General features: G+C 40.6%; 2 protein-coding genes across 3 annotated transcripts; one reads left to right on the top strand and one right to left on the bottom strand.

Moving 5' to 3' along the window:
- Positions 1-1,654: 1,654 nt before the first annotated feature.
- LOC135468420 (cytochrome P450 2H1-like) lies at positions 1,655-10,469 on the top strand. The gene is made up of 9 exons (XM_064746676.1): positions 1,655-1,815; positions 2,929-3,331; positions 4,483-4,708; positions 5,296-5,422; positions 5,957-6,113; positions 6,771-6,907; positions 8,322-8,418; positions 8,934-9,140; positions 9,492-10,469. The coding sequence occupies exons 2-9, from the start codon at positions 2,965-2,967 to the stop codon at positions 9,680-9,682; spliced, it is 1,509 nt and encodes a 502-aa protein (XP_064602746.1). The 5' UTR covers positions 1,655-1,815; positions 2,929-2,964; the 3' UTR covers positions 9,683-10,469.
- Positions 10,470-10,753: 284 nt separating this feature from the next.
- LOC135468190 (zinc finger protein 233-like) lies at positions 10,754-16,936 on the bottom strand. Of its 2 annotated transcripts, none has more exons than XM_064746298.1 (2): positions 16,492-16,936; positions 10,754-13,905 (listed from the first exon to the last, which is right to left on the bottom strand). In XM_064746298.1, the coding sequence occupies exons 1-2, from the start codon at positions 16,852-16,854 to the stop codon at positions 12,289-12,291; spliced, it is 1,980 nt and encodes a 659-aa protein (XP_064602368.1). In that variant the 5' UTR covers positions 16,855-16,936; the 3' UTR covers positions 10,754-12,288. The 2 variants fall into 2 exon arrangements, with proteins under 2 accessions (XP_064602368.1, XP_064602369.1); XM_064746299.1 differs by having other exon boundaries at positions 16,723-16,936.
- Positions 16,937-17,274: the final 338 nt, after the last annotated feature.

Below are 17,274 nucleotides of genomic sequence, written 5' to 3'. Positions count from 1 at the left end.
CAAAGATGAAGAAAACCGTGGCAGGGTTTCAGTAAGCAGCATTGAATTTGAAGCGGAGAGTAACTGCACGCAAGGAAGCATTATTTGCGTATGACTGAAGAGGAAGCCTACTGGCATCAACTGGACAGGAACTCACAGTTCCTGAGGCCAACCCGTCCAATCTGGATGTAAGAGGTTCCTGATACAACCGACCCTCTGGAAGGGGCGGGGTTTCTGAGGCCAGTATCTACACTACTGTTTCAGGGTCAATGATTGTGATCGTAAAGGAATCACGACAATACTGTCTGCATGTTTACCCAGTTTATTGCACTCCGTTGAGTACCCGTATTAATGGTTTGCATCGCTTAGGGCAGATTAACTGTAACATACAAAGAAAGAGTGTTGTATCAGTCCACATAGTCATACAGGAAATAATAACATGGATTGATTGTGCACATCTCGCTCATATAGCGTCACTATCTGTTTACATTACAAAAGGATGCGGGCCACGTGGTTTTGCTACACGTACCAAAATAACACAAATATCCAAACTAAATGAAACAATAGCCAAAAAAATATGCATACTTTCTGCTTACTGTTACTGTTTATAATGACAATAAACAAATTATACAACCCTCCGAATCGTATTCTTCCCACGATCGCTAACAGAGAGTAGAGGATTGAAGAACACGTTATCGCATGGAGGCCGCCATATTGTGAACAAAGTAGATAACTGTGCGGTAACACTAGAAACTCAGAACGGAGTTACCTCCCATGAGCGTGCATAAAGTACATAACACTACTTGCTTACGTTGGGCTGTTACAATGAGTACCAAGCAAAGTATCTACTCTACTATTTCAGGGTCAGTGATTACCAAAGAAAGTATCTACTCTCCTGTTTCAGGGGCAATAAATACTAATCAAAGTACCTACTCCACTGTTTCAGGGGCAATAATTGACAACTAGTAATCAAAGTATCTACTCTGCTGTTTCAGGGGAAATAGTTACCAGTCAAAATATTTACTGTATCGTTTTGGGACCATGACTACAATTCAAAGTATCTAATCTACTGTTTCAAGGGCAATGGTTACCAATCAAAATGTCCAATTATCCTGACTACCAGGCAAATTATATGCTTTACTGTTTCAGGGGCAATAATAAGAAAAACCAAGAATGTACTCTCCTGTTTCAGACAGATGATCGTCAATAAACTTTGCCTTGTTTGCCGTCCAGTTGAACACGTAAGAACTTAACCACCTTACAATGGAATATAGCAAACATTAAACAGGCATTCAAATCTCTCTTGATTTTTTTTATATTGAAGACAGTTATGCATCCAGTCATCTAAATTCCCTAAGGTATATCAGCTATATCATACTGATTACACAGTTTATATATCGAAACTAATGACAATGATGTCTACTTGTTTACATGGGTGTGATCTGATATAAGGTTGGTATGATAAACAAGACAGAAATGTCCGGAAAGGCATTCCAGCGTGACCCATAACGGAACATGGAACGAAAGGTCATTAACTGTGTACAAATATAAATATAAAAGGTCAAAATATAGGACAGAAGTAAGTCTACGAGGTCACAATATAGGACCTATCCGGTTTAATGTCTATTTAATCTGAGAGTTTCTAGCAGAGATTTCGGTCACTGTACGACAAACATTATAGTGACCTTGAATGTAATACTGTGATCTTTTGTGCCTGATGAGGAGGGTATATAAACCGTAGGATATACACTCTGGCAGCACATCTACAAACATCAGAAGACGTTCCACAGAGTTACTACATGTCTACAGGGCACCAGACAGCCTCGGCTCTATCAGGTAATCATTCTGTACATCATACATATATTCAGCTATCCCATAGAGACGTAGCAAGTCTTACAGTACAAATAGAGATACTTAACAAAGTTTGTACAGTTAATGTTTCACAAGTAACCGTTTCCTGTATAATTATAATTGATCTGGGGTCAAACAACAATCAAATAAGTACCGGTAAATAAATTTTGTTCTGGTGTTGAGAATTACGTCTACACTTCTTTTGTACTGATCCGACAAGTCTTAGATGTCAAAGGTAAAGCCCATACTTGATAAAACAGCCACTTGTATCAGTGACGCTTCATTTGTTAGAAATCCAAACACTGAAAGAAAGTTGGAAATTAAAAGCTCAGGCGTATAAAATGTATATGATTATATAGACGTACATATATCTTACACCTAGACATGTATGTCCAACGGTTTCTTGCTTGTTAAGTCCGTGCTAACATGCTCAGACTCATGTACGGATATGCAGCCGAGTCCTATATATTTGCAATATCAGCACTTATTGAACGAAAAGGAATTAAGGGTTTAGTTTTAAAAATATACACAAAAAAACGTTTGTATGTATCCTTGTGATGTCGTAAATGTCCACAGGCAAAGTGAGTGTTTGCTACATTTGTTATGCACACTGTATGCATCAACACATGATGGCTCGGTATTACCATACAGATAAGCATACCGCGTGGTGGTGGATGGATAGTTGGTTATGTTTCCCAGATAGGAGAGAAAACGGCGCAAGACCGTAAATCAGAGGCTGGTAAGCGGGAACAAATCTGCAGGAATGGGATAAGGCACCCCTCACGGATAAAAAATGCACCTTATTGGGAAAGAGACGTTTCTGTATATCTTTTTTTTTTTTTAATTTTTTAGATATCAATGATACCAGAACTGTCTCAGCATTTCATATTCAGATCTACGTAATTCTTTTTTTCTTGATGTTTGTGTGTGGCTTAGGCATTCAGGACAGCAGTGAACTGATCTGCTCTTCCATGGCATTGTAGGATATATACACAAGTTTTAAGTTCCGTAAAGTCATAAATAGATGACCTAATTACTTTGTTCTTCGTTAGTTAAGTTCAATGTCATAATCATTTTATTTTTCTTTTCATTTGACAGAATTACGCGACAGTGTAGATCTAACAACCCACCACGATGCTCTCCGCACTCTTCAATCTGATTGATCTTCAAACCGTTTTGATCTTCCTTTGTGTCACCTTGGGGATGTTGAAATTCATGAAATTGGCACAGGAAAAACACCGCTACAAACTGCCACCTGGGCCTCTGGCTTTTCCTCTGATCGGCAATCTTATCCAGCTGGCAGGGAAAAGTAATATCTTCAGGACCTTCGACGAATACGGTAAAACATACGGGGACATGTTCACGATCTACATAGGCGGTATGAGGACAGTTGTGGTCACATCTTATGACAAAATCCACGAGGGACTCGTGGACAAAGGGAAAAGTTTAATTGGGCGGCCAAACGATTTGTACATTGTGGATAAAATCTTCCAGAGAAAAGGTGAGAATTTTCCTCTCCATTAAAAAATGTAAGTCAACAAATATGCAAACAGTTGCTTTGATCGTAGGTACCCTAAAATACCCTACAACCCTAGACGCTACAACGGTCTTTTCTATGGATGTTTAGGTACAACCCTTAACAGCGTTAGCACATTCATCTCTTCCACGGATGTTCAAGTACAACCCTTGCCGGCACGGGCACAACCATTTTTTTTTACTGACGTTCAGCTACAACCCCTAACGACCCGAGCACACTTATATCTTTTCCACGGATATACAAATACAAACCGTGACGTCACGAGCACACCCGTCTTTTCCACGGATGTTCTGATACAACCACCGACGTCACGAGCACACCCATCATTTCCACAGATGTTCAGATACAACCACCGACGACACAAACACACCCATCAGTTCCACAGATGTTCAGATACAACCACCGACGGCACGAGCACACCCATCTTTTCCACTGATATTCTGATATAACTCCTGACGACACAAACACACCCATCATTTCCACAGATATTCATATACAACCACTGACGTCACGAGCACCTTTGTTTCTATACGGTGCTCCGACACAACCCCTGACGGGAAGAACAAACCCATCATTTCCACAGATGGTCCTACACAACCCCGGATGACACGAGCACACCCATCATTTCATACGGTGCTCCGATACAACCCTTGACGACACGAGCGAACCCATCTTTTCCGCGGATGCACTCATGAGGTAAACCTAATTATGAGCCACAAAACGCCCATTTAGATTAAAGATCCCAATCACGTGGACGCCAATATACCACGCCAGCAACAGCGAAGAGATTGCTTTTCTGTCCACAGCTCTAGCCTCTCCCGGTTAATTGGGAACATGATTTACGTTCTCATCACATGCCAATAGGCCTACTAGAAGATTCAGTCGACGCGATTTGCCCATGTCTGGAAAATGAAAATCACCCATACATGCCGATGCAGTTTATGACGGTGAGTTTAATGAAGTGTGTGTGAAATATTATATGTACATTGAAAACTGAAAAAAAAACGAAAAAGCGATTATGACCGACGAGAGATTATGATTTTCTCTTTAATATTTTGGTTCTGTTTATTTATTTGTTTATTTATATTGATTTCTTTTTTATCTTTGTTATGTAGGTGTTATCTGGAGCTTAGGTGATGTTTGGCGTGATACCCGGCGGTTTGCTCTCATGTCTCTCCGTGACTTTGGGGTGGGCAAGACGAGTCTGGAGGAGCGGATCCAGGACGAGGCTGACCTGCTTATGACGGAAATCCGGGCCTGCAATGGCCGGCCGTTTGTGCCGAGGAAATTCTTGTCAATGGCGGTGATGAACATTATGTGTGGAATCATCCGGGGTTCTCGGTGCGTCATTCCCCTTGCCTCAACTCAGATACTCCTTTTAAATTTAGAGTCCACTTTCTCTTAACTTGTATAAATTGAAGATTCCTCAAACTCCGATACCGGTAACAGGCCGAGCGTCCGCTTCGGGAGCGGTAGATCCAGGGTCAATCCTGGGTCGGGTCACACCTAAGACTTTAAAGGAGGAAGTTGTAGCATCCTCGCTTGGCGTTCAGCATTAAGGGGATAGTACAACGACTGGCTGACCCGTATCAGTATAATGGCTCGGGCGAGGTGGCTTACTTGCCTTCGGTAAGTCGTCGGAGTGAAGCAGCACTAGATAAAAGAGCGGTGGAAATCCGTCCTGCAACAAGGAGGCACATTACACGTACATGCATCCTAAAGACCCCTTCGTCGTCATATGACTGAAAAATTGTGAAGCACGACGTTAAACCGCAAGCACTCACTCACTCACTCACTCAAACTTAGATTAACCTGGCGTTTTATTACATTAAGAACAGCCTGAAACTTGATGACTATTCATTTTGAATAGACTTTCTCTTATCTCACAGAAACTGAATTTTGTTTTATTTCAACTTTATGTCATTAAGGTATGAGAAGGATGACCCTGTGTTTAAGGAACTATTGAAAATGTTGGAATTCTTGTTCAAGAACGCTGGGCTGCAGGTGCCCGAGAACTTCTTCCCGTTACTGCGCTATCTGCCTATCGGTTCACCGGTAAGATGCTTGTCCACGGCAACACGTTCAGATCGTACTGAAGCAAGAAATTCCACTTGGTTGAGACGCCAAAAAGTTCACTCGAACAGGTTATATGAGCAAAACTATCCGGGATCTATTGTTTGTGCGGTGTGGTATTTAAACGATATACTCTTGTATACGACATTAAACATCTAAATAAATATATGTTAGCAGTGCTATAAGAGGCAACAGAAACTGGCACTACAGTGCAAATTCTCTATCTGGTTTTCTAACCACGATTCTGTTTCGTTTGCAATATATTAATGTGTTTCAAGCAATAAGAAAGTAACTTCTGACAACGTGCGATATTAAAAATGTTTTCCTCAAGTTTAAGGACTCCCATAAGCTTTATAAATGCCTTTAATTTTGTCGTGTCATATAATTGCGTTGTGCAGGTTATGACTGATTTGAGAAACTTTGTTATGTAAAAGTTTGCACAACAAAGTTGAAAATTACTCTATAACCTCTGGCTTTACAATGAATACATAAGAAGTGAATCTCACTGAATTGCAGGCGAAAGAACTGGTGCAAAATGATAATGCCCTAAGGAAGGTAATCCGAGAGGAGATACAGAAACACAGGGAGACGTTTGATGAGGAAAATATCAGAGATTTCATGGACCTGTATCTTAAAATGACGAAAGAAGAACCTTGGAACCCTTCTTTCACAGGTAAAGCTTTTACAGATAAGCTTGATTTTACACGTAGACTGCTCTAGCAGATAGCCGAATCTCCCTTTTTACACGTAGCTTGGCTCTTCTTACACCTAGCCTGAACTCTGTGTTTTTGTACCTGATCTCTCCTTCTACACGTAGCTTGGCTCCTCTTACAGACAGTCTGGTCTCTATTTTTTTTCACAAAGCTTGGTTCCGTTTAAGAAAGCTTGATCTTTCTGTTTTAGAAACAGCTCGACCTATTCCTCACTTTTAGATACAGCTCCACGTTTTGCCCAATTTTAGACACAGGTTGACCTTTTCCTCAATTTTAGATGCAGCTCGGCATTTTCCTTCATTTTAGATACAGCTCGACCTTTTTCTCAATTAAAGACACAGCTCAGCCTTTTCCTCATTTTAAAATACAGCTCAGCCATTTCCTCATTTTTAGATATAGTTCAGCGTCTCCATACCTCTGCGCTCACTGATCCTTCAATCGTTTCCTTTCCTAAGACAACCTCACTGTTAAAGATAGCTTCGTCTAGCTTCACCTATCAAATAACTCAGTTGCAGATATATGGGCCCATATTTTCCACAGCTGCTCACTACGGCCTATTAACAGCTTTTTGACCTTATGCATGTTAAAGTCCTAACATAATTTCGTCTATTTTGCAGAGGACAATGTATTTCGAACAATTGTCGACCTTTTCCTGGCGGGTTCGGAGACAACTGCGGCCTCTTTGAACTGGCTGGTGCTCTATATGGTCAGGTACCCGGATGTACAAAAGCGATGCCAGCAGGAAATCCAAAAGGTATTTTTGTCTGTTGTTTTCTTTAAAAGGGAACATAAAGTCTGGCACTACATGTACATAGATATAGGAAACAGTTCTCACATAACAATATGTAAAAAAAATTCTGTGTAGCTTTGAAAGCCGAAAAGTTCAGAATCGGGGATTTGGCACTGATTAACATTTTACTCAGTGTAGCCATGTTGTAGAAGCCCTTATGAACTTGGCCAATCACTAGCGCTGAAGGCGTCACGTGATAGTTGGCTGTCACGTCAAAAAACCTTTTGGCTCTGGATTGTCAGTGAGTTTTCTTAGTGGATAGACAGATATCGATGCAACAAATTGAATTTTTCGATTAGTTGGAATGTTAAACTGATGCATTCTGGACCACACATTTATGAGCAGGAAACTGGGAACGAATTCGCGTGTCACAATGCGTACCTGTTGGGCAGGATACTGTAGTAACTTGTTAGGGTGAGCTGGCAAGAAAACCGTCCTGGGAGAGTCATTGCTTGCATGAAAAAAATATTGTGACTTTTTGCCATATTTTTCCTTAGCAAAATCAGATTTAGTACGAAAATATCTTTCCAAAATCTGAATGAAAGAGTCTGTTATCAATCACAAGGTCCTGCTATGTTTGTTAATTTCCAAAAAGTCGGTAGAGCAAGCTAAGCCAAATGCTTACACCCATGCAGGACCAGGAGGAGCAGGACGGCTAAAACACGACGCCTGTGTCCACGAACATCGCCCTGACCGAGTGCCAAACTAAAAGAAACATCGGTCCTTTCAACATTGAACAGAGCCGATACTCGCTGGTTGGGTGCCACGCCTTTTTGTTTGTATTTTCTCACTGTCACATTGTTTAACACCGATGGTAGGGGAGAGCTCCTAGGTTTTGTGACGTGACTCTAGATGGCTATAACATGGCAAAATGACGTCACCAAAAGAGTTGCTAGGTACTGACGATTGTTTGTTATTTATTTTGTTGATAAGTGGTGTAGAATTTTTAAAATAGATTTAGAACATCTCTGGAATATTACTTTATTAATTAATTCAGCTTTAGTGGTCGACTTCATGTTCACTTTATCATATATATATTTTCTTGCCTAATTTTCTGGTCAAGATATTCCAAAGATTGGTTCACACTGCACATGCAGTCTTGACCCGAATTGCCATTGTCTTGCGAAAACAAAAGGGGTTAGATCATGATGTTGTATATTGTGATTCGATATTTCGGATTGTCTGTATCATTTAAAAAAAAAATGGGTATGACAAATGTACTTTATTACATATCGGTATGGTTCTCATTTTAAGGATTTGGACTCAGCATATAGCCCTGCTGTCAATTAAGCAAATCATCCGTTGCACTGTTACAATAATGGCCACAGTCAACCTATTTTGCTCATGAACTAGCAATGCTACAATTCTTTATACCCAGGTTATTGCCTCGTCCAGAAAAATTGGCCTGAAGGACAGGCATTCATTACCTTATGTGTCTGCAACCATCCATGAGTTACAGAGAATTGCTAACACTGGTATGTATTTATAGTATAGGTACTGTGTCACAAACTTTGCAGACAACGTCGCTTCATTCACGTTTTTATTTTATTGGTATTTTACGCCCTTCCGCAATGAGTGACACGATAAATCTGGTTAAATCATAACTTTGCCACATGTGTACATTATATACCTTCCAGATCTTCCCCGGAGCACGTCAACTGAGCCTTTGGAGAGCGCACTGTATAGCCAATCAGTAACAGCGTATTGTTCAAGCCACATATACATGTATAAGCAACATCCCCATCAGTTAATCCTACTACATTAGTATGGAGTGTGATAAACGGAGGGAAAATTATATGCGTACATGAAGTATGGTCGAAGGGTCAGGCATGAGTACTGATTTACGTGTTCCTATTTACCTATATAGGTCTACGCGACTGTCATTATGATATACATGTACGTCTACATTTCACGAAAGGAGACAAATATAATGCATGAACACTTGTCAGAACAAGGGTCTCATTGCTTGTTTCTTTCCCCATTTTCCTAGCCCCCATCACAGTTCCCCATAAAGCCATAGAAGATGTAGAGATAGGAGGCTACTTCCTGCCTAAAGACACCATTATCGTATTCAGCATCTATGGCGCCCACCGAGACCCCAAATACTGGGAGAACGCCGATAAGTTTGACCCCGGGCGCTGGCTTTCTCCGGAGGGCGAACTGATAAAGCACAAAGCCTTCGTGCCGTTTGGGGATGGTTAGTATATGTGCTATTGTCATACTCCTATGGTCTTGCCTTCGTTGATTCATACTGTATTACATCTAAATATGAAAGGGTGTGAAATGTGCGTGGTCTTTAGGACTACACGATTCGATTTAAGAATGGATGACTAGTTCCAGAAAAGAGGTAATATAGAGGCCTATATACTTTCCCAGTCATCTATACAAAGACTTTCACGATACAAATCACGATACTTTGTCCTGTTATATCCGATGTTAATGTTGTGATCAGCATATTACGTCTATCTTAATGCCAGGTTACGATCGTGTGTCCTGTTTGCCAAAACTATGTCCTATCTCTAAATATAAAGCACTTTTTTGTTAACAGGTCCAAGAACATGTCTGGGGAAAATTCTATCAGAAATGGAACTTTTCTTGTTTTTCACGAACATAATTAAGAACTTCACATTCAAAACAGTTCCTGGTAAAGCGCTTCCTTCGCTGGAGCCTGTACAACGTGGAATCAGCATGCAGATTCACCCGTACGAAGTTGTGGCTGAGGAGAATGATATATCATAAACTTCCGACAACACATTCACATAAAGAACATTTGTGTTGTATGAACACAAACTTGAGCTCTTCTCACAAAAGTCTTGTCATATTTGAAAAACTTTAATCTTGTGTTGACTTTACACAATGTCTAGTTTGTGTTTTAACATTTTGAAACACAAAAATGTGTACTTCACATTTACTTATCACGTTTGTGTTGGGGTAACACATTTCTGTGTTGAATGAAAGAACACAAGTGTTTTTTTTGTGTGTAGACGTCTAACTGATGTTAGCCCAACTGAGAACTCAGTGGAATTACCTTCCTATTTAACATTAGGTCGTACATATTTTTGTACTTAAAACTGCCTTATCCTGGAATACAAGATATGCTTGTATTTGATGTTATATACTTAGTTCCACAATTAATACAACGTAGAACTGTATATATGCTCTGTATACTGCACGACATGTTATGATTCGAGTTACCTATATATTATCACTGCATGCGGCGAACTGTACCTTGTCCACACTTTTCGGTTACAGTGTGAAGGAAAGAAAATGTCCAGTTTAGTGCAGGAGTTGTGAAATCCTTACGGTAAAAGGTCAGTCATTTATAAAATGACCGCAAATAAACACGTTTCATATTTGGACACAAGATGTCAACGAAACTAGTTCGTCAACAACCTGTTCAAGGTAATAATACAGATTGTTGCTTCTTAATTGTTTAAATGTTATATAGGTAATTGTTGTTGTGTCAACAATGCTTCTGAGCCTAAGTATGTGCGCAAGTGTGAAATAATAAATATCAGAAAATTCAATCTTGAAAAAGTATTACATCACACATATCATGTTTCGATATATTTCATCCATTTGCAGTGCATGGTAGGCCTACTACTAAATTATCGGTAGACAAAGACCTCTATCGTACCTCGCTCAGATGGAATGAATTAATGAATATGGTTTAACGCCGCTTCGACAATAATGCAGCCATATCGTTGAGAGACCCTTTTTAAATCATGCGGGAGAGTGACAACATGCAAATCAAACAATCTATATAGACGAACATGTTTAACACTAGCTATAATAAACGTAAACCTCAGTGAAAATTCAGACTACATTTCTCAGATGAAAGGTGACAAGGCGAGGATAGTCTGCACATGTCGGTAGACACGAGCTTTAATATACATTCATGGACACGCATGTAGGTTCGTAGGTTTGGTATGGCAAATGCCGGAGTAGACCTGACAGAAAACAAAATGTGCAATATCAAGCCCTTGTGAATTGTATACGCCTATAGCACGCGCGATTATACGGTCATCTTCTACACGTTTGCTTGTTGTTACTATTGCTTACACAATGAAATGTTGCAAGCAGTAGTGTGATACATGCCCTTGTCAAATTTCACTTATTTTAAAGAAACAAAGGCCCATCAACAGTGTTAAACAAGATTAGACCTATACTGTGGAACATGCTTTTCGATTATTCTAATTCGACTATAATCACCTGGCCGGTAAATATCACTCGCAGCTAATTTGAATTCTCGAAAAGAAGATTTTCAACTTCCCCCGACCCTTTTCGTTATGGATCAGTGATACCCGTTTAATTCACTTGTTACATGAGTTAGGAAAAATGACGCATGTTCCACAGTTAGCAGGTAACGTAAAAAAAAAAATCGAAAATAAACCGACCAAATCACGAATGATAATTACGAATTTAATATCAGACAAGAACTGATAACAGTCATCAATGCAAGAGACATGCTGGAATATTCCATGTCGGTCGATAATATGCAATGTGGTGGCATAAACATATTTTACTACATTTTTCAACGAGTAATATGGCGGCACAGAACTTTTCGCGGCTCCAGAAATGGCGGCATTTCTGGAGAATGATACAGTGGAATGGATCCCTTATGTTAACCTTATACTTCCGTGGAAGAATGAATATTTAATTACATCAATCCTGTGTGGGTCTGTTTCTGCACACCTCCTGTTTGTTACAGAAAAAACATCACAGAAATTATTTATACTTAGCCCTGTTTTCAAAGCAGATTGCGGGTTCTGGACCCGGTTGTTCAAATCTGTCTTGAAACATGATACCAGATTTAACTTGAAGCCAAGTTTTCAGGTTTGTACTTTGCCCAAAATAATTGCGTAACAGTAGATGACATATGAACTAAGTCTTCTGCATGGATTACTCTGTCTTTGGATAACTAAAATGGTTATCCAAAAGTTCACTAAAATTTTAAACATGTAATATAAGAAAATACCAGTATCAGCCAGTACGCTTTCGAACAACCGGGCCTTAGCTCGTGTCCACTGTATGGGCTAAGAAGCCTTCCTTCAGAGTCGGCTTGATGTGGAGATTTGAAAACAAAGCTTCTGTCACCGGCGTTACCGTGTTACGTTCATCTGTATATGTGTAATATTCTCTTATCAACCCAGACAGATATAGGTGTATCCATCTCCATTTTACCAAATCAAACACTTATAGCATTTACACATAGCAACGCTTATTGTACAGTAAACAGAGCGATATAAAAGCGTGACCAAAATACGTTGTGTTAGATTTCATTTAATGAAGATGAGTATACCACTGATGAGTATACCACCGACTATAGCCAGAAACCCAGTCTGTTACCTGTGCGTTACACCATGTGATGTCAAATTGGACTGTGTAGTAAAGCCTTTGCCGCAAATATTACATGTAAAAGGCCTCTCACCCGTGTGTGTTAGACCATGTGTTTTTAAAGCTGAAGGATCAGCGAACCGTTTCCCACATATAAAACAGAAATAAGGCTTCAACCCTGTGTGTGTTAAACTGTGCTTCTTCAATATGGAAAGCCAAGCAAAGCTTTTGCCACATGTAATACACGCGAAGGGCTTTTCCCCAGTGTGAGTTTGACTGTGTGACGTCAGCTTGCATTCTTCAGCAAAACTTTTACCACACGTATTACAGGTGTAAGGTCTGTCTTCTGAGTGTGTTAGACTATGCGTTTTCAGTGTGGAGAGACGTGTAAAGCTTTTGCCACAGGTGCTACAGGTATACGGCTTAACACCTGTGTGTATTCGTTTATGTCGTCTTAAGTTGGATAGATGGTTAAAACTTTTCTGGCACACATCACAAGTCAAAGGCCGTGCGCCTGTGTGCACGAGATAATGTCCCCTGAGAGTGTCCATGGATGAAAAGTACTTCTGACACAATTTACACCTGTATGGTTTTCTGACACCTGCCGGTAGCGCTGTACTCTGTCCCTGATCATCCCCTGGGGGAGTGCCAGCACCACGGTTCAAGATAACTTCACGTGAACCAGACACAACAACTCCTTGTATCTCATCATTCAATTCCATACCATTTTTTGTGTACCCTTCACATGGGTACTGTGTCGCACGAATATCTACGGCACCACAGCGCCTCAAAACAACTGAGGATTCATACCGGTGACTATGTAGAACTAATGGCACACAAACATCATTGTATCCTGAATCCTGTGGAATTTCCACTGCCTTTTTTCCTGCAGACAGTTTAGAATGTACCTCTGTACTGCCTCCCATTTCTCCTCCAGTAAGCATGTCATTGATGAGATGACCTCTAAGCTTCTCTTCAACACTGGATGCTTGTCTTTTTGAGGTTCTGTTAGACTGCATGGAATATCTACATATGGGGAACTTAGTCGTGGAAATGCTTACATTTGTGTCTAGTCCTACTGTTGTCCTCAACCCAGAACTCCTTGGGTTGTCCTTATTCTGTGTCTTAACCATGTGATTGACTTCATTCTCCTCTGGGATGTGACCAGTTCTTGTGTCAGCACACACCACAGAGGACTGTGACAACAGATTCTCCGTCAGGTCAGCATCAGCATCGCATTCTCCAGTAAGTGGGCTCACTAATTCATTCTGGAGACCTATGCCATTGCTCTCATCTGAACAATCCCCACTATCCTCTTCCTTAACAATATGCCACACCTGAGGCCCACCTGAGGAATCCTCACCATCTATCTTTACGGAATAAATGATGGGTTTATCTGGGAGGGCATCACTTTCTCTTTTAACAGTGGAACAAATAGAAGACCTATCTGGAAGAATATTGTGTTCTGTTTTGACAATGGACCACAGCTGATGGTCATCCGTCTGCTGAACAGCTCTTGCCTTGATGATGGGGCCTACAGGCCATACTTGAGGTTCATCTGAGATATCTGCATTTCTCATCTCAGCACTAGCTTCCATTCTTCTACCACAGCTTTCCTCTTGGAACTGAACAAGAAAGATGAATTCAAATGAAAATACATGTAGTTTCAATGACTTTATAAAATCAGCAAACTTGACTATACAATACTGCACCCCACAATACTGCATTGTTGTGGTAAAACTGTACAATATGTCCCACAATACTGCATCCTATAAGGCTGACATCCCAAAATTTAGCGCTCTCATGTCACACAAAACTGCACCCGTCACATACTACTGCACCTCTGTGTCTCACGATACTGCACCTCTATGTCCCACAACAGTGCGCCCCTGTCACACAATACAGCACCTCATGTTAAATTTTGCACACTTATATCCCACAATAGTGCAACCCAGTCCCACAATACTGCACCCCTAGGTCACACAATACCTGCACCCTTATGTCCCATAATACTGCATTTCTATGTCTTACGGTATAATACTACTTTGTTATGTCTTATTATTCAATGCTGCATCCTATGTTAGACAATACTGCAGGGCTATGTCTTACGGTACAATACTGCATCCATGTACCACAATACTGCATCCACGTACCGCAATACTGCACCATTTTATCCCACAATAGTGAAACCCAGTCACACAATACTGCATCCATGTACCACAATACTGCATTGCTATGTTTTACTTTACAATACTGCACTGTTATGTTTTATTATTCAATACTGCATCATATATTGCATTGATGTATTACTGCATCCAATATAATACTGCATCCATGTACCACAATACTGCACCCTTACATCCAACAATACTGCACTGCTATGCCTTATGGTACAATAGTACTTTGTTATGTCTTATTGTTCAATACTGCATCCTCTGTTCCACAATACTGCGGTGCTATGTCGCACAGTACAATACTGAATCGATGTACCACCATACTGCACCCCCATAATACTGCAGGCCTATACCACGCAATACTGCATCTGTGTCTCACAATACTAGTACTGCATCCCTATGTCTCAAAATAATGAATAATGTATCCCTTTGTCTCAGAATAATGCAACCCTTTGCACTCCTATGTCCAGCAATACTCTACTGCTATGGCTAACGGTACAATACTGCCTCTTATGTCCCACAACACTGCACCCCTAGGTCACACAATAGTGCACCCTCATGTCTTACATTACTGCACACCTATGTCCCACAATGCTGCATCCCTGTGTCCAACAATATTGAACCACTCCATCTACAATACTGTAACCCTATGTCTCACATGACTTTAACCATATGTCCGACAATACTGCATCCCTGACTTACAATACTGTACCCCTATGTCCCACAATACTGCACTCCCATGTCTTACAATACTTCAACCATATGTCTCCCAATGGTGCATCCCTGTCTTACAATACTTCACCCCAATGCCTCACAATACTCAATCCCTGTCTTACCATAGTGCATCTCTATGTCCCACAACAGTGCAACCCCTTGACTTACAATAATGCATCCCTATGTCCCACAATACTGCATCCCTGTCCAAGAATACTGCACCCCTATATCCCACAATAATGCATCCCTGTCTTGATGTCCCGTAAATTGATGACAAACAGCTTTCGGGTCTGAATGCTGGATTTGCCAGGGGAGTTAACTGTGTACTGGACAACATGTCCACTATTTGGTTGTACTTCTACCAAAATTAGTTTAGCTGTAGTATTATCGTTTGTGGACAAAACTGTAACAACCAAACATGCTGAACCAACCAAATGTTGGGTGACGTTGTATGGTGTGGACAGCGCTTTACAGCATATGTGCTGTCTCTAAGCATGCTTTGCTTGACTGCTGCCAAAAGGTAAGTTTGAGGTTTGGGCTCTGTGTGATGCATGTAGGCTTTTTCAGGCTTAGCATTTGACACCAGAGATGTCCTCGAACATCAGCATTCATCAGTAAAATTATTTGAGATGTCACGTGGGAATCATGTGCATACTTTACATAAAATTACGTATCAACAGAAACAAAAACTAAGACAGAGTTTTTGTGCTTCCTGGCATCCAAGATCACTTTCTTTTTCATCATCGAGCCACCAAGGGATATTGGCATTGTTCAAGATTTCCGTTCAAGATTTCCGTTCAAGGTGGCAGATATGTAATGTAAATGTGCTGTGTGGTGCATTTGCTGTAGTGAGAATGGGTACACACATGTTAAAGGACCTTAAAAGAAAAGACAACTAATAATTTAACCTTAGTTAATTTGAAAGAGGGGTGAAATTTTGCCATTGGAGTACCCAGTATCATGAATGGAAGTTGATTTCTGCAAGTGGCAACAAGGTGGCTAGTGCCTTTTTCAGGTGAACGAGATACATCATTTCTAGTGAGTTGCAGCAGCAATGTGGCAAAAATATGACTAGGAAGCAGGCTTCAACAGTGTTTCTGCTTCCCACGGAGCAGAATTGTAGCAACACTTGGCCTAAATGGGGACAAACTTTCAGCTTTGAATGAGGTAGCTCTTGCAATGATGGTACGTACTTTAATTCAGTAATTGACACTGTTTAAAAGCTTGGCTCATCAACAAAAATACCCAACCATGATGAACTGCACGCATGGTCAGTTCACCCAGTAATGACAGCTACTAATACATCAGGCAATGGACGCCTACCTCTTTACGTGGTCGTTTTAGTACATTACCAAGAGTCTCGGTTTGTTGTTGTTGCTGATGCGGTTGTTGTTGTTGTTCTGACAGAGTAACTTCAAGGGGAATGTCTGGTTCAGCTCCAGTTTTCAGCTTACATATAGCATTAGGGTAGCCCAAAATAGCAAGACGCTCTGGGTCTCGATCCACCATACCTTTCGAGAAGTGCTTACTGCACAAATAATGGTGGTACTTCACCTCAAATTTCCTCTTGCAGTAATGGACCCATTTCCGCCGGACGGTTGGGTCTTTCGGAAATTGGAAAAAATAGATGCCGCTGCCTTTCACTAACACACTGTTGCAACCATATGCTGCACAACGCCTCGGCATTTCAAACACCCTCACATATTAAGAAATCTTCATTCACTGCCCATCTTTCCACACCACTGATGCATGTAAAGACTGATTTCGGTTTGCAGGCTGGAATGCCACAGGCTCAGGATTACGTCACTGGTCAACAGCCTGTAGTCTCGTACAAGGTCACACTATCTCGCGTTACCTAGCAGACAATATTCAAATCACCCAGCGAAAGCATGGAGCTCCACAGTTTCACTTTTATAGTTCATAATTCCAGTTTTAAAGTTTGTATTTCTTGAATTTATTCTTCTGGTCGCACTAACAATAAGTCAGCATTTCATCCACCTTTGACCTTATTTTAAGAATTTCCCTTCCCTAATAGTTTTTGTTAATTTGTACCCCTTTCTTGCGATTAACTTACAATAAACAAAAGTACATGTATATCTGCCTACA

The sequence above is a fragment of the Liolophura sinensis genome, chromosome 6 (assembly GCF_032854445.1).
Source record: "Liolophura sinensis isolate JHLJ2023 chromosome 6, CUHK_Ljap_v2, whole genome shotgun sequence".
Classification (NCBI taxonomy): Eukaryota; Metazoa; Mollusca; class Polyplacophora; order Chitonida; family Chitonidae; genus Liolophura; species Liolophura sinensis.
Note: the sequence above shows the minus strand (reverse complement) of the source record. Positions and strands in the feature narration are given on the sequence as shown.